Source organism: Salvelinus sp. IW2-2015, linkage group LG18 (assembly GCF_002910315.2).
Source record: "Salvelinus sp. IW2-2015 linkage group LG18, ASM291031v2, whole genome shotgun sequence".
Classification (NCBI taxonomy): domain Eukaryota; kingdom Metazoa; phylum Chordata; class Actinopteri; order Salmoniformes; family Salmonidae; genus Salvelinus; species Salvelinus sp. IW2-2015.
In genome coordinates, this window is record NC_036858.1 from 34742913 (window position 1) to 34768210 (window position 25298).

Genomic DNA, 25298 nt, shown 5'->3' on the forward strand with positions numbered 1-25298 from the left:
GCTTCAATTTAACAAAATTACGCTTTGATCAGCAGCTTCTCTTGTCAGAATGTTTGCTGTTGATAATAGTTATTTTTTCATTCGTAATCCTACGCTTATCAATCATGTTGCAACCGAGCCRTTATAAACCCTACATCTCAAAAGGACAGCTTTAGAGCAACCTTCCCCCACATTCGCATTGACCTGCATGAAGTTTGACATGCTTGAGCCTGAAAAAGTGGGTCCTCCCATTTTGCCTCACCTATATAGTGTTTATACCTTCCACTCTGCAGGGAGAAGGATACCCGACAGCTGACAGGATCTTCAATTCTCTGCAAACCTACTGTAGGAGGAACATTAACTAACCATGTTGAAGGTACCTCTTTATTTTACATTTATTTTAAATATGTATTTATGCAACCGATCTTCTGAGAACTTGTGAGGACAGTGTAGGCCCAGGGTTACCCAACTTGTGGCCCACAGGTGATTTTATTTGGCCACCCAAATTGGGGCGGCAGGTAACCTAGTGCTTAAAGCGTTGGGCCAGTAACCGAAAGGTTGCTAGATCGAATCCCTGAGCTGACAGGGTAAAAATCTGTTATTCTGCCCCTGAACAAGGCAGTTAAACCCACTGTTCCTAGGCTGTCATTGTAAATAAGAATTTGTTCTTAACTGACTTGCCTAGTTAAATAAAATAAAAATAATAAAAGTTTTATGAGAAATATATATCAATATATATCAAAAGTTTGGACACACCTACTCATTCAAGGGTTTTTCTTTATTTTTACTATTTTCTACGTTGTAGAATAATAGTGAAGACAACAAAACTATGAAATAACACATATGGAATTATGTAGTAAACAAAAACCTGTTCAAAAAATCTAAATAAATGTTATGTTTGAGATTCTTCAAAGTAGCCACCCTTTGCCTTGATGACAGCTTTGCACACTCTTGGCATTCTCTCAACCAGCTTCATGAGGTAGTCACCTGGAATGCATTTTAATTAACAGGTGTGCCTTGTTAAAAGTTAATTTGTGGAATTTCTTTCCTTCTTCATGTTCTGTGCATCTGTATATTCTTTACTTTACGCATAGGGAACAGGCTACTCAGGAGAATGGTGGTCATTAAATAAAGTTAGATCAAAGCTGAATCAATGTCTGCAATATCCCATAATGATCACATTATTGTACAAAACAGAACCAACATTTTTAGCATAGTAGTATAACGTAACACCGCCACATTTTTCTCTCACGTGGTCAACACTCAACACCGTGCGCCACTAGGCAAAATACACAGGTAGGCTATTCTATGGTTTGTTAACACCATCTGCTCACCATTCGAAACAACACTGTCGGCTACTTCGAAACAATACTGTCGGCTACTTCAAAACAACACTGTCGGCTACTTCKAAACAACACTGTCGGCTACTTCAAAACAACACTGTCGGCTACTTCAAAACAACACTGTCGGCTACTTCYAAACAARACTGTCGGCTACTTCAAAACAARACTGTCGGCTACTTCYAAACAACACTGTCGGCTACTTCGAAACAACACTGTCGGCTACTTCGAAACAACACTGTCGGCTACTTCGAAACAACACTGTAGGGTATTTCTTCTGAGTAGCCTGTTCTCTACGCATAGAGAATAAACACACATGCAGAACGTGATCCCCACACGCTCAGAAGCTTTGGGAAGCTCTGGATCTTTTAGTCAGCGGATCCCCAAAAAGTTGAATCCGCATCCATGGCCTAAAAGTGTGTGCTATGGTCATTTCTTATCAAGATTGGGGGTAAATAATCCCTGGGCTGTACATATTTGAAATGTGTAACTAAATCTTGTCAATCGAATGGATTGAGTTATTTGTGCCAGAAGGACATGGGCCGGAATCACTGGGCCGAAATATGCGAGCTGAAGGCAGCGGCCCACTAGATCACCCCAGGCCACAATTCAACAAAATGTTGACAGTTGATTCGTAACCTTAGGTTCGCTAGAAACGTTAAGATATCCTCTGATGGCCCAGATCAGCTCATCAACTCAGTCAGGGAATCACAAACAGTAGCCTGTTATCAGTTTTCACACTTTCAAGTATGTGACAATGGATAGACCCGCTGGTCCGAATGACGACTGCCTCCACATGGAGAGATGAGACATGTGGGTTTCACAAATTTGAATTTCCTGATGCGCAAGGGAAAAAAATTGCGACTTAAGAGATCCGATATCTGTACACCATTCAGCACATTTGTCCATCTTATGTATGTAGTATGTCATATGTGTTTGTATTTCTGTAACCATGTATGTTTTTGCCTCCCCTATTAGAGAGAGGTTAAGACTTACCAGAGCCTGACAGTTACTGTACTCCGAGCAATAAACAACTGCTCTCATGATTATTGTGAGTCATATTGGTTTCAATATACAGTATGTATATACTTTTCATAGATTTCTAAATTCATTATCAGAGCAGACAGTTATTTCAGTTGAAGATAAAATATAAAATTAAAATAAAAAGTGAACTATCCCTTTAAGCATTTAATCTCTGATCTGTTTTTACACACAAAATCGTTTCTAACGGTCGTGTTTTGTTTTGCAGGGTCTGAGTCCGACTGTTATGTTACTGTAGGTCTCCCCACAGCGTCTGCCAGGACCTTCTGTACTAAGACTGTGCCCAACAGCAAGACCCCAGAGTGGAATGAGAGTTTCCAATTCAGGGTCCACAGTCACGTCAAGGTAAACCCCCTCATACAGTATGCCAATCACTAGGCAGATATAACTCATAGGGACATGGTGTCCCTAAAACATATGTATTTGCATATAGGTAGGTAGGGTGTAATGACAGCAGCGTTGCCAACTTAGCGACTTTGTCGCTATATTTAGCGAGTATTCAGACCCCTTTAGCGACACATTTTCAAAAAAGTGACTAGCAACAAATCTAGCAACTTTTTCTGGTGTTATTGGAGACTTTTGGAGACTCTGGCGTGAAAGCGCATATCGTTCTTACTCTTCTCAATGAGCAGTGGGTGCTGCCGTAGGCCCCACCTCGGTCCCAAAGCACTCACAGGTGTAAAAGGTTGCGTCAATCAAATCTGGTATCAGGATAAAATGTGATTCAGAGTCACCGAATATACTTTAATTATTTTTATTTAAATATATTGAAAATAATAGGTTATGGTGTTATTTCACATGCCATGGAACAGATTAGAATTGCAAAAGGAATGCATTATCTTGTGTGAAAATTCCGGGTAAGTTCCAGAATGAGAGTTTATAGACTTACTAGTTTTGCATGTGTAAACAAACATATACTGTAAATCAAAATACAGTACATCCAATCGTGATAAAGAGATGCCCTTGTCTTTTCAGAATATCATAGAGTTGAAGATGTACGATGAGGACAGTTTCATTGGCAAGGGCGATGACCTGTGCTCCATTGTAGTGTTTGACATCAATAACCTCACCCCTGGGAAGAAGAAGACCAAGACCTTCATCTGTGAACCGGTAGGACTATTCTAGCGCTAAGGAATATAACTAGAATATGTAATTAATGAATCATAACCTTAGTCTCCTATGCCTCCTCTCTATTTCAGACCAAAGATGAATTGTGGGTTGAGTTTGAGTTGCTGGAGAGGTGAGTGTCAACTTTGACATCCATGCCATTTTGGGACTGCTATCAAAGCAGAAGATATTGAAATGTTTTGTTGTAACAACCCTTACAAAAAAGCACACGTGAAATAGCTGTTTTCACATGTTGAGCTTAAATTTCACCTGTGGAATTGCAAGTTCACATATGAAAAACAATCTCATTTGCAGTTTCATATGTGAAAAACGTTCAAATGTGATTGATTCTCCACATGTGAAAGTAAAAATTTAATTTGCAGTTTCACATGTAAGAAAACATTTATTCATTTAGCAGACACTCTTATCCACAGCAATTAGGGTAAAGTGCCTTGCTGAAGAGCACATCGACAGATTTTTCACTTAGTCGGCTCAGGGATTCGAACCAGCAACCTTTAGGATATTGGCCCAAAGCTCTTAACCTCTAGGTTACCTGCCACTCTTAACCACTAGTTTACCTGCCGCTCTTAATCGCTGGGCTACCTGCCGCTCTTAACCGCTAGGCCAATGGTGTGCTTCCAAACAATTCTAAAAGTATTTTCAGGTGTTCTACCTAGGGCTGTTGCAGTGACCGTATTGCCGCCACACCAGGTGGTCAGGAGTCATGAAGGCAGTCAAATTCCATGTGACCGTTTAGTCACTGTAATTAGGCTTCTCTAAGCTCTGATGCTGCTGGTCATTAGTAGCCTACCAAACTTGCTAACTGCCTGGTACTCAGCACTCTACTGTCCCTCAAATAACTCTGACATCAATGCAAATGTAATCGAAAATCTAACCAAACACTTCATGAGAGCCCATGAGCTCATGTTGCGCAACATTTCAATAGGCTATGCAATTGCGAGAGAAAACTGAGTGATGGCCTCTATTAAAAAGAGGAGGATCCCATCAGCTTTCTATAGGCTAGGCCTACTAAACTCAGCAAAAAAAGAAACGTGTTCTCACTGTCAACTGCGTTTTTTCAGCAAACTTAACATGTGTAAATATTTGTATGAACATAACAAGATAACAAGGCTGATCAAGTTCCACAGACATGTGACTAACAGAAATTGAATAATGTGTCCCTGAACAAAGGGGGGGTCAAAAGTAACAATCTGGCCACCGCAGGCATTAAGTACTGCAATGCATCTCCTCCTCATGGACTGCACCAGATTTGCCAGTTCTTGCTGTGAGATGTTACCCCACTCTTCCACCAAGGCACCTGCAAGTTCCCGGACACCCTCCGATCCAACAGGTCCCAGACATGCTCAATGGGATTGAGATCCGGGCTCTTCGCTGGCCATGGCAGATCACTGACATTCCTGTCTTGCAGGAAATCACACACAGAACGAGCAGTATGGCCGGTGGCATTGTCATGCTGGAGAGTCATGTTAGGATGAGCCTGCAGGAAGGGTACCACATGAGGGAGGAGGATGTCTTCCCTGTAACGCACATCAGTGAGATTGCCTGCAATGACAACAAGCTCAGTCCGATGATGCTGTGACACACCGCCCCAGACCATGACGGACCCTCCAAATTGATCCCGCTCCAGAGTAAGGCCTCTGTGTAACGCTCAATCCTTTGACCATAAACGCGAATCCGACCATCACCCCTGGTGAGACAAAACCGCGACTTGTCAGTGAAGAGCACTTTTTGCCAGTCCTGTCTGGTCCAGTGACGGTGGGTTTGTGCCCATAGGCGACGTTGTTGCCTCTCTCAGCCTATTGCGGACAGTCTAAGCACTGATGGAGGGATTGTGCGTTCCTGGTGTAACTCAGGAAGTTGTTGTTGCCATCCTGTATCTGTCCCGCAGGTATGATGTTTGGATGTACCGATCCTGTGCAGGTGTTGGTACACGTGGTCTGCCACTGCGAGGAGGATCAGCTGTCCGTCCTGTCTCCCTGTAGCGCTGTTTTAGGCGTCTCACAGTACGGACATCACAATTTATTGCCATGGCCACATCTGCAGTCCTCATGCCTCCTTGCAGCATGCCTAAGGCACATTCACGCAAATGAGCAGGGACCCTGGGCATCTTTCTTTTGGTGTTTTTCAGAGTCAGTAGAAAGGCCTCTTTAYTGTCCTAAGTTTTCATAACTGTGACCTTAATTGCCTACCGTCGGTAAACTGTTAGTGTCTTAACGACCGTTCCACAGGTGCATGTTCATTAATTGTTTATGGTTCATTGAACAAGCAAGGGTTTAAACCCTTTACAATGAAGATCTGTGAAGTTATTTAGATTTTTACGAATTATCTTTGAAAGACAGGGTCCTGAAAAAGGAACGTTTCTTTTTTTGCTGAGTTTATATTTATTTCTCAGCTTTCCTAATTTTAAGCACTTTGCTTATATTTACAACAGGAGTATAGCCTACCTGGCTGGCATGAAAATGACCCACGGGAACAGCGTCCTCCATTCGCTATTTAAGTGCATCGATTACATGTATTTTTTCCTGCTGCCCCTGTTTCAATACAGGTGCATGATAATGGTCCATTCTAAATAAAAATAAAAATTTACACAAATATTATTTCGTATATGTAAAAACAAGATTAAATCAAGAATAGTCTGATGGGTGACAATATTAGCCTATCACTTGTGAATTATATAGTATCACTTGTGAATTATATAGTATCACTTGTGAATGATGCCCAGAATAAGAAACAATGCCTTTTTTTGCAACTTTTTCTAATCATAGTCACACACCTCATGTAGCCTAGCCCATAGGCCTATATGTTTGATAAGGTTTGTATCACAACTAAAGTGGCCAAATAAATTAAGCACATTAATATGCTTTACAAGGGGTGTAGAGCCTAACTGGCATACATAAAGCGCATGAGTTTCAAGTTTGGGGAAAATAATTTTCACCATAAAAATGTGCCTTTTATAATTAAAGCATTACATGCATAATTGCATTTATGGTCACTTTTGATAATGGTGTTTTCTGCTAATGGAACATTCGGCTGATAGCCTACTACCATGTGCGCATTCCTACGCTTATAATGTGAAGAAATATCCAAATAGCTTCTCAAGATCTTAAGCTAAACGTTCTGATCTGTTGCGTCAGCCACACTGCGTAAAACATTTTTTGCCATTGGTTTTATTAATTTGGGATCTATTGCATCCCACAACTGTCCCTGACTATGTTTGGAATATTTATTTATTGCACAGAATAGAATAGGTCAACTTTTGTACTATGGGAGATAGTAGATTGACATAGGCTAGTGCTTTTGCTGTTCGTTAGGCCTACTCATCTTCTTGGCTGATGAAAAGTAAATGTGGACAGTTCTTCCAATATCTTCAATATGCACCTCAGAATTGGATAAGGGCGCCCACAGTTGCGTCCCCGATGTGTCTGTCTTCACTTGTAACCTGTCAGAAAGACCCGATCACTTGATGGAGAGCCATGTGAGTGAACGGTGATTGTGAGTGCGCACCTCTCAGGGAGAAGGGCACAACCACCACTGGCCGCAAAAGGCATGGATTTTTTTAGGGTGCATTATGGCCACAGAAGGGAATGCCACCGTTAAATTCCAGGCATTATCAAGTGCTTGTCAAATTGTGAATGAGTGACGGATGAAGTGTGTACAGCCTGCGCAAAACAAAAACTGAGCTCATGCCTTTCAAGTGACTTTAAAAAAAATCATCATTAGAGTTGCATCATGCAGCCTTACAAAGTATTAAAAATCAAAACATATAGAACAACGTTTGTAGAGCAAATATATATTTATTTGTTAAACGGCTCATCACACTACCTCAAATTGTTTGGAGAAAATATCCTATCAATTTTATTCTTCATACTATAAAATAATGCCACGGAATTCTAAGCAAATCTTGTCTGCTAAATGAACTAGTGTAGCCCACAGCCATTTGGCGTAGCCACATCAGGACCTAATATAAGGACAACTCAGAGTATGCTATTCTGGTCTTCTGAAATAGGCTGGATTTTCTTCATATCGTGCTTCTTTAGACCTGTCTAAAGTAAATAATAGATTTATTGTGAAGTGTAGGCTATATTACATTCATTTATTAGACTTTTTTAAATGTAGATATTAATCAGTGGCAGTGGAAGCCAGGAGATGCTAAATGTGTTTATGTTAATTAACAGTCAATCACCATGAGACCAACAGTTATTTGTGTGACAATCACCGGCTGACAATATTTTGTGACTGCCACAGCCCTAGTTCCACCGCAAACTGTCATAAACAAATCTCACAAATATCTCCTAGCGACTATCTAATCAACGCAACATTGACATTATCCCACGCCTGGTTAGCCACTATTGGCTTAAAAAGCCAATTCATTTCCAGCAATATTGCCCCTCTGTCCGTGTGGTGCCGCGTTTGTTTATCACTCCCATGTGTAGCCAGTGGATGTGATAATCTTCTTGTGGGTTGACAGAAATACTTTCCCCAAAACCTTTAAATTAAATGTTAATTGTAAAGTAGGCTTTCCTGTCAGAAGTGTATCATGAGTAAGTACAGTATGTCATTTGTATCTATTATTTGTTATTTGCAAACTTTGCCATGAGCAGCTGCAGTACAGAACCATCTCTAGACCGGCACATTGCACATTCCTAACTTGCTAGATGCGCAATTAAAGGGGAAATACACTCAAAAATCTAAATTTGTTTGTTTTCTTCCAGACCAATTAAAAAATATATATGATTTAAGCATTGACATGTTGCATTGACAACATCCAATGTCATTGTTTCTCTATGAACAATTGTAATTTTAAGAGTGAAAAGTAAAACTAAGAACATCATTTGGGAAAATATGAAATAGAATTTGAGTGAAAAAATTATTTTACCAGGTATATTGACAGAAAACACTACAACACTACTACTGCACTACTTTCTCTTGTACACTAAGGACCCGAGGAAGAGTTGCAGGTGAGAGGAGAAGAATGTGCCTATTTGAAAGCTAGAAAGAAATGACTAGCTCGTGACATGTTTCATTTTTTTAAAAGGAGCTCTCATGCTATAAAAGGTTGGAGACCCCTGCGCTAGGCTACCTGTCTCCAATGTTTGTAAACAAAGTAAATGTAAACAAGCGCTGTGTAGCCTAAAAGCATTGTTAAAACTAATTATGATGTCATGGATGGTCAGTCCTTCCATCCATAGCGTAGCCGAGGGGTCCCCAATTACAGTTGAAGTCGGAAGTTTACATACACCTTAGCCAAATACATTTAAACTCAGTTTTTCACAATTCCTGACATTTAATCATAGTAAAAAATCCCTGTCTTAGGTCAGTTTCTTAACTTTTTCACCACTTTATTTTAATAATGTGAAATGTCAGAATAATAGTAGAGAGAATGATTTATTTCAGCTTTTATTTCTTTCATCACATTACCAGTGGGTCATACGTTTACATACACTCAATTAGTATTTGGTAGCATTGCCTTTAAATTGTTTAACTTGGGTCAAACGTTTTGGGTAGCCTTCCACAAGCTTTCCACAATAAGTTGGATGAATTTTGGCCCATTCCTCCTGACAGAGCTGGTGTAACTGAGTCAGGTTTGTAGGCCTCCTTGCTCGCACACGCTTTTTCATTTCTGACCACACATTTTCTATAGGATTGAGGTCAGAGCTTTGTGATGGCCACTCCAATATCTTGACTTTGTTGTCCTTAAGCCATTTTGCCACAACTTTGGAAGTATGCTTGGGGTCATTGTCCATTTGGAAGACCCATTTGCAACCAAGCTTTAACTTCCTGACTGATGTCTTGAGATGTTGCTTCAATCTATCCACATAATTTTCCTGCCTCATGATTCTATCTATTTTGTGAAGTGCACCAGTCCCTCCTGAAGCAAAGCACCCCCACAACATGATGCTGCCACCCCCGTGCTTCACGGTTGGGATGGTGTTCTTCGGCTTGCAAGTCTCCCCCTTTTTCCTCCAAACATAATGATGGTCATTATGGCCAAACAGTTCTATTTTTGTTTCATCAGACCAGAGGACATTTCTCCAAAAAGTACGATCTTTGACCCCATGTGCAGTTGCAAACCGTAGTTTGGCTTTTTTATGGCGGTTTTGGAGCAGTGGCTTCTTCCTTGCTGAGCGGCCTTTCAGGTTATATCGATATAGGACTCGTTTTACTGTGGATATAGATACTTTTGTACCTGTTTCCTCCAGCATCTTCACAAGGTCCATTGCTGTGTTTCTGGAATTGATTTGCACTTTTCGCACAAAAGTACGTTCATCTCTAGGAGACAGAATGCATCTCCTTCCTGAGCGGTATGACGGCTGCGTTGTCCCATGGTGTTTATACTCGCATACTATTGTTTGTACAGATGAACTTGGTACCTTCAGGCGTTTGGAAATTGCTCCCAAGGATGAACCAGACTGGTGGAGGTCTACAGTTTTTTTTCTGAGGTCTTGGCTGATTTCTTTTGATTTTCTAATGATGTCAAGCAAAGAGGCACTGTTTGAAGGTAGGCCTTGAAATACATCCACAGGTACACCTCCACCTCCGACTCAAATGATGTCAATTAGCCTATCAGAAGCTTCTAAAGCCATGACATAATTTTCTGGAATTTTCCAAGCTGTTTAAAGGCACAGTCAACTATGTAAACTTCTGACCCACTGGAATTGTGATACAGTGAAATAATCTGTCTGTAAACAATTGTTGGAAAAATTACTTGTGTCATGCACAATGTATATGTCCTAACCGACTTGCCAAAACTATAGTTTGTTAACAAGAAATTTGTGCATTGTTTGAAAAACGAGTTTTAATGACTCCTACCTAAGTGTATGTAAACTTCCGACTTGAACTGTACATTCATCCGTGGCCCAATTTTTCCATGAGTGGATGGTCGCGGGGCCGGAACATAGTTATAAATAATTTGTACAGAATCATTTTAAAAAACAGAATAATTTCAAACTTTAATTACATTAAGATACAAACAAATATGCCTCTCTATTACTTGGGAACAGTTTTCATAAAATAAAATCACGCAATTTAATTTCCTGGTGATTTTACAGTCTTTTATATCTGACAACAAAAATGAATACAAAACAAATAAAATCACCCGTGTGCTGAATTTGGACAGTGGGCTGCCTATTGGGGAACTCTGTAGTCTATGGATTTGAGAGTGGTTGCAATTCTCCAGCCCCATCCCTCAGCTTTTTACCGAAACTGGAGGGGAGAACACTTTGTTAATGTTTCAATTAAGGATTGCTGCTTTAAACACCTTTTTTTGTAAGGAAACTACTTCCATGACTGAAAAAAAGTTTGTGTTTCTCATGTTCCCTGTTTGCAGTAAAGAGCCTGCTGGCGAGTATCTCTCTAATGGTGTACTAGTGGTAAGGGCATTCATTTGGTTTGCTGATCATTCTAAGGCAAAGTCAACATCACAAGGATGGTCAGAGATGGATAATGATGAGGTCAATAATGACAGGACAAATTATTCACACCCCTTTTTCCATATTTTGTTGTATTACAGCCTGGATTTTAAAATTGATTAAATTGAGGTTTTGTGCCACTGATCTACACACTATACCCCATAATGCCCCACAATTTTGACAAATTAATAAAAAATGAAAAGCTGAAATGTCTTGAGTCAATAAGTATTCAACCCTTTTGTTATGGCAAACCTAAATAAGTTCAGGAGTAAAAATGTAACTTAGCTTAACAAGTCACATAATAAGTAGCATGGACTCACTCTATGTGCAATAAAGGTGGTTAACATGGTTATTGAATGATTACCCCATCTCTATACCCCACACATCTTTATGGTCCTTCAGTCAAGTAGTGAATTTCAAGCGCAGATTCAACCACAAAGTCCAGGGAGGTTTTCTAATGCGTCACAAAGGGAATCTATTGATAGATGGGTAAAACATTTTAAAAAGCAGACAATAAATATCAGTTTGAGTATGGTGAAGTTATTAATTATGCTTTGGATGGTGTATCAACACACCCAGTCACTACAAATCTACAGGCGTCCTTCCTAACTCAGTTGCCAGAGATTAAGGAAACCGCTCAGGGATTTCATCATGAGGCCAATGGTGATTTTAAAACAGTTTAGTGGCTGTGATAGGAGAAAACAACTAAGGATGAATCAACAACATTTTAGTTACTTCACAACACTACCCTAAATGACAGAGTGAAAAGAATACAGTGTACATAATACAACTATTCCTAAACCTAAACCCTGTTTGCAATAATGCACTAAAGTGTGGCAAATAAATTAACTTTTTGTCCTGAATACAAAGCATTATGTTTGGTCAAACACATCACAACACATTCATATTTTCAAGCATGCTATGGATATACTTGTCATCAGCAAGGACTAGAGAGTTTTTTGGGGGCATAAAAAACATGGAATAGAGCTGACCACAGGGAAAATCCTAGAGGAAACCAAGTACAGTCTGCTTTCCAACAGACACTGGGAGACAAATTCACCTTTCACCAGGACAAAAACTTTAAAATCAAGGCCAAATATACAGTACACTGGAGTTGCTTGAATGTTCCTGGAGTTGCTTGAATGTGGCCTAGTTACAGTTGTGACTTAAATCGGCTTGAAAATATATGGCAAGACGTGAAAATGGCTGTCTAGCAATAATCAGCAACCAACTTGACAGAGTTTGAAGAGTTTAAAAAAGAATAATAGGCAAATATTGTACAATACAGGTGTGCAAAACTCTTAGACTTTCACAAAAAGACACAGCTGTAATCACTGCCAAAAGTGATTCTAACATGTATTGACTCAGGGACTTCAACACTTATTTAATCAAGATATGTCAAGATAGTGTTTTATTTTTTCATAAATCTTTAAAAACGTAATTTTTCTTCCACTTTGACATTAAAGAGTATTTGGTGTAGATCATCAAAAACAAAAAAGACAATTTAATTAATTTTAATCCCAATTTGTAACACAACAAAATGTGGAATATGTTAAGGGGTATGAATACCATCTGAAGGAACTGTACGTGTAATATAATGCTGTACAAAATTAAGGCAAATAATTCACAACCACGAACAGAAGGCTATTCTATATGCTGATTATTGTAGTATACTTTGTCCTAGGCCTCCCCATTCTCTACTGTGGATGTGAATGTAGAAAAGCTGATGACCACTGCCAGTGAGTATCATTCAAATTATTATCTACTGTATCAGGTCTGCTTATTTTTCCAGGTGCCTGTTGAACATAGTTTGGCCTTTACTTGACTCAAAAAATGTTTGCAAAATGAAAGAAGAAAGTTCTATCAGTCTAAAGACTGCCCCTGCTGCAAAGTTGCTTGCAATGTCATCACGAGTCATCAGTTTCTGGTTTGAACTAGTTTTGTCTGTTTTAGTGTGAGGACATGCCTGGGGGATGTCCACTCAGTTGCTCCCCTCTGTCTAGTCCTATCTAGTAGAGTGATCATAAGGGGCCACTTATTCTCTAAATACCTCCCAATGTATGTTCTGTCTGTCTGCCTGTCTGCCTGCCTGTCTGCCTGTCTGCCTGCCTGCCTGAGCGAGCATAATCAGACCGGTCTACGCAGGATATTCATAGATCACTGAACTGAGCAACCACATCTATGTTGTTATTGTTCTAGTGGCACAGAATGTGGTCCTGAAAATGCGTGGGGCCTTTCCAGAAGAGCATAAGATTCTTGCTCCTGAGAAAACATCCAACCTGACCAAAACTCTGCGCTACTACATCAACAGAGACCTGGAGACAGAGCTTTGCGTGAGGGTGCGGTTAACTGATCCTTCACTTGACCAATATCTTACCCATCTTTATACAAGTTCCATATGATTTCAAAAAAAAAAATCCACAATCATATTTTTTGTATCCCCAGGATAAATTGGGTGAGGTAGAAGATCCAAATGTCACTGGCTTATCTACTGCTCTGCACCTTCCAGCCAGTAATGATTTCAAAGTATCTTTACCTGTGGGAGAGGTACAGTAGACCTAATTTAAGTCTTTGCACCCTTCTAGTGTGTGCATAAAGTGCCAAGGAAAGCTTATTGATGAACGATGTTTATAAAGCCCATATGATTTACATGGACACTCCCCCTTCACAGGACATGGTGGATCTACATTTGAGAACAGAGGACTGGTAAAGTGCTTTCCTTTTTATGAAACAAACCATCAGTATTTGAAGAGTTTCTTTCCAAAACGCTATATATCCATTTTCAGAAATATTAAAATAGCTTGTATTGTTTAAAGAAATTATGAAAGAGATTGGTGCGTTTTTTCTCTATCTAATCATGGCATGGCATTGTTCAATGACAAGCATGTATTTGTTTAATATCTTTCACTTGACGGTTTCATTTTAGAGAGACAAATAATCATGTTTTTTGCCAAATGCTATATATCTGCCTCAGTTACAGAGAAATAAGTAGTACAGCTAAGGCCGGTTGTGATACAGCCCTGGATCGAACCAGGGTCTGTAGCGACGCCTCTAGCACTGCAATGCTGTGCCTTAAACAGCTGCGCCACTTGGGAGTATATATATACCGTACCAGTCAAAAGTTTGGACACAGCTACTCATTCAAGGGTTTTTCTTTATTTTTACTATTTTCTACATTGTAGAATAATAGTAAAGACATCAAAACTATGAAATAACACATATGGAATCATGTAGTAACCAAAAAAGTGTTAAAAAAATCAAAATATATTTTATGTTTGAGAATCTTCAAAGAAGCCACCATTTGCCTTGATGACAGCTTTGCACACTCTTGACATTCTGTCAACCAGCTTCATGAGGTAGTCACCTGGAATTTATTTCAATTAACAGGTGTGCCTTGTTAAAAGTTAATTTCTGGAATTTCTTTCCTTCTTAATGTGTTTAAGCCAATCAGTTGTGTTGTGACAAGGTAGGACCGGTATACAGAAGATAGCCCTATTTGGTAAAAGACCAAGTCCTTATTATGTCAAGAACAGCTCAAATAAGCAAAGAGAAACGACAGTCCATCATAACTTTAAGACATGAAGGTCAATCAATCTGGAACATTTCAAGAACTTTGAACGTTTCTTCAAGTGCAGTCGCAAAAACCATCAAGCGCTATTAAGAAACTAGCTCTCATGAGGGCCGCCACAGGAAAGGAAGACCCAGAGTTACCTCTGTTGCAGAGGATAAGTTCAATAGAGTTACCAGCCTCAGAAATTGCTGACAAAAAAATGCTTCACAGAGTTCAAGTAACAGACATATCTCAACATCAACTGTTCAAAGTAGACTGCATGAATCAGGCCTTCATGGTCGAATTGCTGCAAAGAAACCACTAGTAAAGGACACCAATAAGAAGAAGAGACTTGCTTGGGCCAAGAAACACGAGCAAAGGACTTAGACCGGTGGAAATCTGTCCTTTGGTCTGATGAGTCCAAATTTGAGATTTTTGGTTCTAACCGCTGTGTCATTGTGACACAGAATAGGTGAACGGATGATCTCCGCATGTGTGGTTCCCACCGTGAAGCATGGAGGAGGAGGTGTGATGGTGTGGGGGTGCATTGCTGGTGAAACTGTCAGTGATTTGTTTAGAATTCAAGGCACTCTTAACCAGCATGGCTACCACAGCATTCTGCAGCGATATGACATCCCATCTGGTTTGTGCTTAGTGGGACTATCATTTGTTTTTCAACAGGACAATGACCCAAAACACACCTCCAGGCTGTGTAAAGGCTATTTTACCAAGAAGGAGAGTGATGGAGTGCTGCATCAGATGACCTGGCCTCCACAATCACCTCACCTCAACCCAATTGAGATGGTTTGGGATGGGTTGGACCACAGAGTGAAGGAAAAGCACCCAACAAGTGCTCAGCATATATGGGAACTCCTTCAAGACTGTAGGAAACCATTCCAGGTGAAGCTGGTTGAGAGAATGCCAAGAGTGTGCAAAGCTGTCAGGGAGGCAGAGGGTGGCTACTTTGAAGAATCTAAAATCTAAAATATATTTTGATTTGTTTAACACTTTTTTGGTTACTACATGACTCCATATGTGTTATTTCATATTTTTGATGTCTTCACTATTCTACAATATAGATAATAGTAAAAATAAGAAAAAACCCTTGAATGAGTAGGTATGTCCAAACTTTTCACTGCTACTGTATATATATATTTGTAATAATAATTTAATACAGTAATATGATATCTGTATATAAAACATTTACATTTGACATTTTAGTCATTTAGCAGATGTTCTTATCCAGAGCGACATACATTAAGTGCATTGATCTTAAGATAGCTAGGTGAGACAACCACATATCACAGTCAAATAAATATACAGGATGCGAACCTTCCATTCCAGCTAGACATTTTGGATTTGCAAAAAAAAAGATTTTCATACACATCTAAAATCTATTCATAAAAAATCTGAGAACAGTAATATTTTACACACACATGAAGGTATCCGTAAGCAATCATTTCTGATGAAAAAACACAAAAAATTGGTTGATATAGATGGAAATAAACTCTTAATTTCATTCAGAAGAATGCAAACACGTGGCATATTTAGTTGTTATTAATGTGTTAGATGTGTGTACGTGTGTGTGTGTGTGTGTGTGTGTGTGTGTGTGTGTGTGTGTGTGTGTGTGCGTGTGTGGGTTCGTGCATGGGTGGGTGTATTGTATGGCCTCTGTAAATCCACAGCCCAGACATTGAATTTAAGGTGCGTCTTGATTTTGACATCCCTCCGGAGGAAAAAGAATTCCTGAAGAAGAGAAAGGTGCTAGTGGGTCAGGCCTTACGAAAGGAGTTGGGCCTCACCTCTCCCCCTGACCCTAAAAAGGTACATGGTGATGATTTTTATGCACTAATTTACACACTGCACTAATTGCTGCTTATCATCTATAATTGCAACACTAATGGAGACTGAATGTTGATGCTGACCAAATTTGTTTGTCTTTTTTCAGTCTCATTGTTGTGGGGAAATTGTTCATTTCTACTGTGGTGTGCAGATGTCGTCCACTGTCATTATGAAACAAGTCTCAACAGAATGTGTTAAAACGGATTGACTGACAGATGGAAGATCCAACCAGAGATGTTGTTTGTCTTTCTTCCCCCAGTTGCCTGTTATAGCTGTGGTTGGCTCAGGGGGAGGGACCAGAGCAATGACCGGCCTGTATGGCAGTCTGAAGGGGCTGCAGAGATTGGGCCTACTGGACGCTGTGAGCTACATCACTGGTGTGTCAGGCTCCACATGGTGAGCATGGCATTTATCTCCATTGCAATTAAATCTGCAGTATACTATAAGCTGAATGAATGAATGAACAAACAAACAAAAACGCACAAACAACATTTTGTCACTTTGAATTTCCTTATGAGCTCAGACAGTTTTGTCTCACAGGTATTTTTACTCTGTAATCTCCACAGTGTCTTCACTTACTAAGTTTATACTACTGAGACTCCTACTTACAGTAAGTGACATAACACATTCCTGTTCAACAGGGCCTTAGCCGCCCTGTATCAGGAAGCAGATTGGTCACAGCGTGATATGGATGAGTCCATCTCGGCTATGGAGGAGGAAATCACCAAGTGTTTCCTCAGTGCCTTCACCACTGAGAAGCTGCAGTACTACAAACACCAGATGGCAGAGAAAGAGAAGGAGGGACATATGGTGTCACTCATAGACATGTGGGGTCTGGTCATTGAGCACTGCCTTCATGGGAAGGTACAGCAGCCTACTGTACACTTTACAATACACACTGTACTAATCACACTGCAATAGGAAGAAGTTCCGCAGAAATGGATTTGTCGCCTGTAATTATAGTGCCTTTAATTACATTGAAACTATGAGATGTTTTTTCTACAGACACACTATTATGTCTTTCACACTGAGTTATGATACTTTACATAATGTGTTTTGCGAATTTGGTTGCAGCAGCGTATTTGACAGATTGATTTCTCCCAATGATGTATATAAACCCTGGATTGCTGATGCTATTGGCCATTGAGAGGCTTTGAAACCACCAGTTAGCCATATTGGTACTCCCCAGTAGGAGCAGTCCTCAATGGTAATGAATGGAATTCTAAAGTATTTCAGTTAAATGTTTCAAGGACAAAATTACATGTATTTAAGTATTTTTTGTTGTGGTGGGTACAGTAACATTAGTAATCTCTAAAAAATATACTTTAAGGAAAATGTATATTTAGCTCACATAATATAATTTCAAAGTATACATTAAGGTGTCTGTAAAATAATAATGTGGTAAAAACAAATGTAGACATTAATAAATGCATTATATAGCTTCAAAAATATTTTTTTACTACAGTGGGGGAGTACCAAGATGGAGGCACGGTGGTATCATCACAGCGCCCCCCTGTCAGTCATCTAGTGTATATATAAATCATTGGTGAGAACTCTAACAACCAAGAACCAACCTCTGTCTTCAGCCTATGTGGATTGCTAGAGTTTACCAGAGATTAATCTGATTAAATGAGTCAAATCAAATAGCAGGATGATTGCTGGTAGGCACGGAACACAATACAATGACTATAGGATCGAGCAGATCCAGAAACATGGGTAAATCAATCCTGTCAAAACAAAGCATGACTGACATGACTATTTGTTACACCCGCTAAAGAAATGAACCAACAAATCAGAAAAAAAACAGAGGGGCAGAATTGGCTCTTCACTTAGATAGTAGATTAGATGAGATGTACCCGACCTAGTATTAAACTTTGTAACTGTGTGGCGATCTAGATAGTCTTAATTATTGAGAGGCAGCTCTCTGTTTGAATGGTGCAGGGTTGGCTGGCAACCTGCTTTCTCAGTCAAGTCTCTCACACTCCACACTGTGGGTCTGGGAGTGTTTATCACCAGGTCTCTCTGATGTCACAGCAAGCCTTGCTCGGTGCTCTGTCAGCCACTTCAGCCTGGCTGTCACTACCCATGGAATGTGGGGATTGTGGTGCTTTAACTCCCTGCTATCAACCAACCACCATCTATGATCCAAACAACCCTTTCAGAATAGAATAATTGTGGCAAAAATGAATGTAGACATTAATACATGCATTTTTATAGCTTCCAAAATATGTTTTACAATGGTGGGAGAGTGCCAAGATGGAGGCACGGTGGCCTCAACACAGCGCCCCACATTAGTGTTGTATATACTGTATAAATCATTGATTTCTCCTGTGGGGTTTGTAGAAGAAAACCAGTACCCTGTCTGACCAGCAGAAGGCAGTATCAGAGGGCCAGAACCCTTTACCCATCTGTACTGCTGTCAACCTGAAGGACGGAGTGAAAGGCACCACAACCGAGTTTGGTAAAGCTGTTCTAGGAACTTATGTTTGATATGTATTTTAATGAACCCCAAACAATGGTCCACATGTTGAAGCAAGGAATATTGTAACATCATTTTGATGGTGTTAACTTATGTTATTTACATATCCTTATGTATCCAGTTATACACTAAAAACGTTTTTGTAGTGGGAGGGGACACGTAGATAAAATGCCTTACAACCAATTGACAATAGCAGTTGCAGTATAAATTACCTATACATTTAATAATAAATGAACAATTTGTTTATCTTTCTATTCCTATCCTTTTAGAGTGGTGTGAGTTCACACCATACGAGGTGGGCTTCCAAAAGTATGGGGCCTATGTCCATGCGGAGGACTTTGGGAGTGAATTCTACCTTGGTCACCTGGTCAAGAAACATCCAGAGATACATATCGCCTCTCTGCTTGGTGAGAGAACACTTACTTGTGTGTGTGCATGCGTTTCACAGAGAGAGAGAGGGAGAGAGAGAGAGATACAGTTGAAGTCAGAAATGTACATACACCTTAGCCAAATATTTTTTAAACTCAGTTTTTCACAATTCCTGTCATTTAATCCTAGTAAGAATTCCATGTCTTAGGTCAGTTAGGATCACCACTTTATTTTAAGAATGTGAAATGTCAGAATAATAGTAGAGAGAATGATTTATTTCAGCTTTTATTTCTTTCATCACTTTCCCAGTGGGTCAGAAGTTTGCATACATTCAATTAGTATTTGGTAGCATTGCCTTTAAATTGTTTAACTTGGGTCAAACATTTTGGGTAGCCTTCCACAAGCTTCCCACAATAAGTTGGGTGAATTTTGGCCCATTCCTCCTGACAGAGCTGGTGTAAGTGAGTCAGGTTTGTAGGCCTCCTTGCTCGCACACGCTTTTTCAGTTCTGCCCACACATTTTCTATAGGATTGAGGTCAGGGCTTTGTGATGTCCACTCCAATACCTTGACTTTGTTGTCCTTAAGCCATTTTTCCACAACTTTGGAAGTATGCTTGGGGTCATTGTCCATTTGGAAGACCCATTTGCAACCAAGCTTTAACTTCCTGACTGATGTCTTGAGATGTTGCTTCAATATATCCACATACTTTTCCTTGAAGCCATCTATGAAGCCATCTATTTTGTGAAGTGCACCAGTCCCTCCTGAAGCAAGGCACCCCCACAACATGATGCTGCTACCCCCGTGCTTCACGGTTGGGATGGTGTTCTTCAGCTTGCAAGCGTCCCCCTTTTCCCTCCGAACATAACGATGGTCATTATGGCCAAACAGTTCTATTTTTGTTTTATCAGACCAGAGGACATTTCTCCAAAAAGTACGATCTTTGACCCGATGTGCAGTTGCAAACCGTAGTCTGTTTTTTTAAATGACGGTTTTGGAGCAGTGGCTTCTTCCTTGCTGAGCGGCCTTTCAGGTTATGTCAATATAGGACTCGTTTTACTGTGGATATAGATACTTTTGTACCTGTTTCCTCCAACATCTTCACAAGGTCCTTTGCTGTTGTTCTGGGATTGTTTTGCACTTTTCCCACCAAAGTACGTTCATCTCTAGGAGACAGGACGCGTCTCCTTCCTGAGCGGAATAACGGCTGCGTGGTCCCATGGTGTTTATACTTGCGTACTATTGTTTGTACAGATGAACGTGGTACCTTCAGGCGTTTGGAAATTGCTCGCAAGGATGAACCAGACTGGTGGAGGTCTACAGTTTTTTTTTCTGAGGTCTTGGCTGATTTCTTTTGATTTTCTAATGATGTCAAGCAAAGAGGCACTGTTTGAAGGTAGGCCTTGAAATACATCCACAGGTACACCTCCAATTGACTCAAATTATGTCAATTAGCCTATCAGAAGCTTCTAAAGCCATGACATCATTTTCTGCAATTTTCCAAGCTGTTTAAAGGCACAGTCAACATAGTGTATGTAAACTTCTGACCCCTTGGAATTGTGATTCAGTGAATTATAAGTGAAATAATCTGTCTGTAATCAATTGTTGGAAAAATTACTTGCGTTATGCACAAAGTAGATGTCCTAACCGACTTGCCAAAACTATAGTTTGTTAACAAGATATCTGTGGAGTGGTTGAAAAACGAGTTTTAATGACTCCAACCTAAGTGTATGTAAACTTCCGACTTCAACTGTATGTCACAATATACCTGCCACTAATGATATATGGATTTCAATGTAAATGCAATATTTTCTACAGTGTGGGAACCTTTGCCTCTGTGTTGACAGGTCTTTGGAGCAGTGTCTTCTCTCTTAACCTGACCCAGCTTTGGGACTTTGCAACTGGAGGTCAGACATCCTGGAGCACATGGCTGGGGGAAGATGTCAACAAAATAGGTCTCTAACATGTATATTTGGTGTTTTGTATTTATTAGGATCCCATTAGCCGCTGCATAAGTATTAGCTACTCCTTCTTGGGGTCAACATGACATAATATATAATACAGAACATTATTAGTCAAGGACTGAAATATGTCACAAATAGCCTACAAATCAAATCAAATGTATTTATATAGCCCTTCTTACATCAGCTGATATATCAAAGTGCTGTACAGAAACCCAGCCTAAAACCCCAAACAGCAAGCAATGCAGGTGTAGAAGCACGGTGGCTAGGAAAAACTCCCTAGAAAGGCCAAAACCTAGGAAGAAACCTAGAGAGGAACCAGGCTATGAGGGGTGGCCAGTCCTCTTCTGGCTGTGCCGGGTAGAGATTATAACAGAACATGGCCAAGATGTTCAAATGTTCATAAATGGGGTGGCAGAGAGTTCCATGTAATGGCTCTATTTCATACAGTGCGTTTCTCAGCCTCTGTTCTGGACCTGGGGACTATGAAGACTCTTCTGGTTGCTTGTCTTTTGCTGTACCGATGCCAGTCCGAACTGTGTGCCCACTGCTTGAACAGACAGTTCGGTACCTTCAACACATCAATACCTCGCACAAAGATCAATAGTGATGCGGTCAATTTCTCCTCAACTTTGAGCCAGGAGAGACTGACATGCATGTTACTGACACTTTCCCTCCGTGTACATCTAAGTGCTATACTTGCTGCTTTGTTCTAGACCAACTGCAATTTACATATGTCCTTCTTTGCCGCACATGACCACACAGCTGGACAGTAATCCAGGTGCGACAAAACTAGGGCCTGTAGGACCTGTCTGGTCTACTGAGACGTCAAGAAGGCAGAGCAACGCCCTATCATGGACAGACCTCTTCCCATTTTCGCAACCATTGAGTCTGTTTTAACCATGACAGCTTGCTATCTAGGGTTACACCAGGCAGTTTAGTTTCCTCAACTTGCTCAATAGCCACATTATTCAATAATTGATCTAAACGAGGTTTAGCGTTGAGCAAGTGATTTGTCCCAAAAATTATGCTTTTCGTTTTTTATATATTTAGCACCAGCCTATTGCTAGTCACCCATTCTAAAACTGACTGGAGCGCTATGTTAAGTGTCTCAGTTATTTATTTTACTGTTGCAGCTGACATACTGCTCTGCCAAACTCACAATAAACTCTGTGTGGCAATGTTTGAGATGTTTGACACCACTCTGCTTCTTCCTCTAAAGAAAATGACAATGAACCAACCACCCTGGACACCTACCTCTTCAAGCCTATCACTAACACTGCCTCATCGCTGACCAGCTTATTTACCAGCCGGCCAGTCATCACTCAGATCTACAACTTCATGCGTGGGTTCTTCCTGCACCGGAACTACAAAGACAACAGAAAGTTTACATCCTGGAAAGGTGCCATGCATGAACCACCCGAACTATTGCTGTTAAACCAAATTCAACATGGATTTACTCAAACACTGTTATACAGTGTGTGTGTGGCACCAGCAGTCTATTTATGCATTGTATTATTAATGCATGTAGATTCAGATTATTTTTGTGAAGTTTTTCTCCCAATCTTGATGCAGATATGCATCCAGATGCCTTCCCCAACAGACTGACTCCAGCTGACCCCACACTCTACCTGGCGGACTCTGGGTTCTCCATCAACACAGGCTGTCCCCCTGTCTTGAGACCAGAGAGAGGTGTTGATGTCATCATGTCCCTCAACTATTCGTGGTGCGAGGACCAATTCAAAGTAAATGGGTTGAGTTTATGAATAATACAAGAGTGAACTTAATTTGCTAGATCCACATTTCGCGCAGGTTTGCACACACATACTTGGCCAGAAGGTGCATATGACTTGTAATTGCCATACACAGTGTTTGAATTGTCTGACTGACATCTCTTTAATCGATCTACCAGGTCCTTAAGAGGACTGAGGTTTACTGCAAAGACCACAGCATCCCCTTCCCCCGCATTGACTTCAGCAGCCTGGAGGCACAGCCCCTGAAAGAGCTCTACGTCTTTGAGGATGAGAAGAACCCCAAGGCTCCCATAGTCCTTCACTTCCCTTTCGTCAACATCTCATTCAAAGAGTTCAAGGCCCCTGGTAAGCACTGTCAAGATTATCATAATTGTAAAAGAAGCAGAGGTAGTCAATGAGCTACTGTAGCTAGCTAATGGCTCAAGCTGTCAATATGCCATTCGCCCTGTGTCTGTCGATTTTCAATGTTGTGTGCTTTAGAGATCAGGGCCAAAAATCATTGGCCTAAACCTTTGTATTGGACTGGATTGTAAAGTGGATTGCACTTTGTTGATATTGTTGGTTAAACTATAGTTTGATGTTTGTTCGTTTAATGTTTAAGGCTGACAGTATTGTTATGTTCTCATTCTGAAGGTGTGGCACGTAAGGGTGAGGAGGAGATGAAGGCAGGGGATGTTGACATTAGCTCAAGCAGCTCCCCTTACCTCACCAAACATCTCACCTACACAGTAAAGGACTTCCGAGCACTGATAGACCTTACCTCATACAACATCCAGAACAACAAGGAGCAGATCCTCCAGGCTCTTGGGAAGGTCCTCGAAAGGAAGGTGCCTGTGGAAGAATGAGACCACCATGAGCAGCACTCATATCATTGACAGGGGCCCCTCCATGAAGCAAGAGAGAGAACAACATGCATACAGAGCAGATTTAGAGGAGCAACTCTAACTGCAATTTCTTGGTGGTGCGTCCTAAGCCGTGTTTCTAAAGGTTTAAAGGGGAGAATGCATTTTGTTGTAACTGAGTTCTTGTTTCCAAACTCCTACGTTCCGTGGGTTGTTTTTCTAGACTGTCTTTTTTTACAGTCTACCTTTATGAACCTTACTGTATGTTTCATATTATGAATTGTATCTTGTTGAGTTCATTTTAGCACAGAACTTCTGTGTGTTTATACACAAATAGTATTTTCTCTTAGAGGTTATTCTGGAGACACATGTAACCACGTTAAATCGTATTTCTTGATAGTAATTTACTCTGCTTTATTATGTACCATGTCTTCAATGTATACGTTGTTTGAAAGTTAATTAATTCATGACTAATAAATCTATTAGTTGATATGAGTAAATGCATTCCTCGTTTATAGAGTAACTCTTTGAATGGCTATTTTCATAAGTTTGTAATGGTTACTCTTAAATTGGCTAATTGCACACATTAATGCTTCGAGATCCTCACGGAGTACACCTTCAAAACACTGTCAAATAAATGTCACACCAAAGCAACACTCACAGGAAAAATAAATGTTTACAAAGTGGGTCTTTAACACAGGCGTCTTTCGAAATGATAGAAAGCTTGGCATCTGTCCCAGAGCAAATGAGACTTCTAAACATTATGTGTTTGGTGGTAAAGACAGAGAGCAGGCTCATTGGAAATAACTTCACGATCCGAGCTCTGTCTTGAGACTCATAATATGGGAATTAGATTGTGTTAATGGCACTGGGTCCAGCATACAGCATTGTATCTAAAGGATTGAATTGAAATCGTACACAACTCATCATAATGCAACTATAGACTTGATGGAAAATGTATACTTTCAGCACTCCAGCTTTTCAAATGCTTTTGCTATTGACCTAACTTTAGAGGTTAATTCCTTCAAAGTGGTGCAGGTGGTAAAATGCAATTCTCTGGTGATGTGAGAACACATGATGCCCTATGCTTGTGACATTGCTGATACTTCAGTCAAGGTCCAGAGGATGGAAAAATAAACCCTAGATCCACCCTAGATCCACTTCAATTTGCTTACCGCCCCAATAGGTCCACAGACGATGCAATCGCCATCACACTGCATTCTGCCCTATCCCATCTGGACAAGAGGAACACCTATGTAAGAATACTGCTCATTGACTATAGCTCAGCATTCAACACCATAGGACCCTCCAAGCTCATCATTAAGCTTGAGGGCCTGTGTCTGAACCTCGCCCTGTACAATTGTGTCCTGGACTTCCTGATGGGCTGCCCCCAGGTGGTGAAAATGGGAAACAACATCTCCACTTTGCTGATCCTCAACACTGGGGCACCACAAGGGTGCATGCTCAGCCCCCTCCTGTACTCCCTGTTCACCCATGACTGCGTGGCCATGCACATCTCCAACTGAATCATCAAGTTTGCAGACGACACAACAGTAGTAGGCTTGATTACCAACAACGACGAGACAGCCTACAGGGAGGAGGTGA

At 40.4% G+C, this 25298-nt stretch overlaps 1 protein-coding gene across 1 annotated transcript; it reads left to right on the top strand.

The window, feature by feature from the left end:
- Positions 1–261: 261 nt before the first annotated feature.
- Positions 262–23752, top strand: pla2g4f.1 (phospholipase A2, group IVF, tandem duplicate 1). Its single transcript, XM_024008899.3, has 20 exons — positions 262–355; positions 2298–2370; positions 2569–2705; positions 3336–3470; positions 3560–3600; positions 10816–10858; positions 12582–12636; positions 13097–13236; positions 13343–13444; positions 13569–13603; positions 16133–16271; positions 16549–16685; positions 16931–17153; positions 18633–18750; positions 19038–19175; positions 20984–21091; positions 22320–22499; positions 22673–22842; positions 23010–23196; positions 23485–23752. The coding sequence occupies exons 1-20, from the start codon at positions 347–349 to the stop codon at positions 23694–23696; spliced, it is 2382 nt and encodes a 793-aa protein (XP_023864667.1). The 5' UTR covers positions 262–346; the 3' UTR covers positions 23697–23752.
- The last annotated feature ends 1546 nt before the right edge of the window (positions 23753–25298 follow it).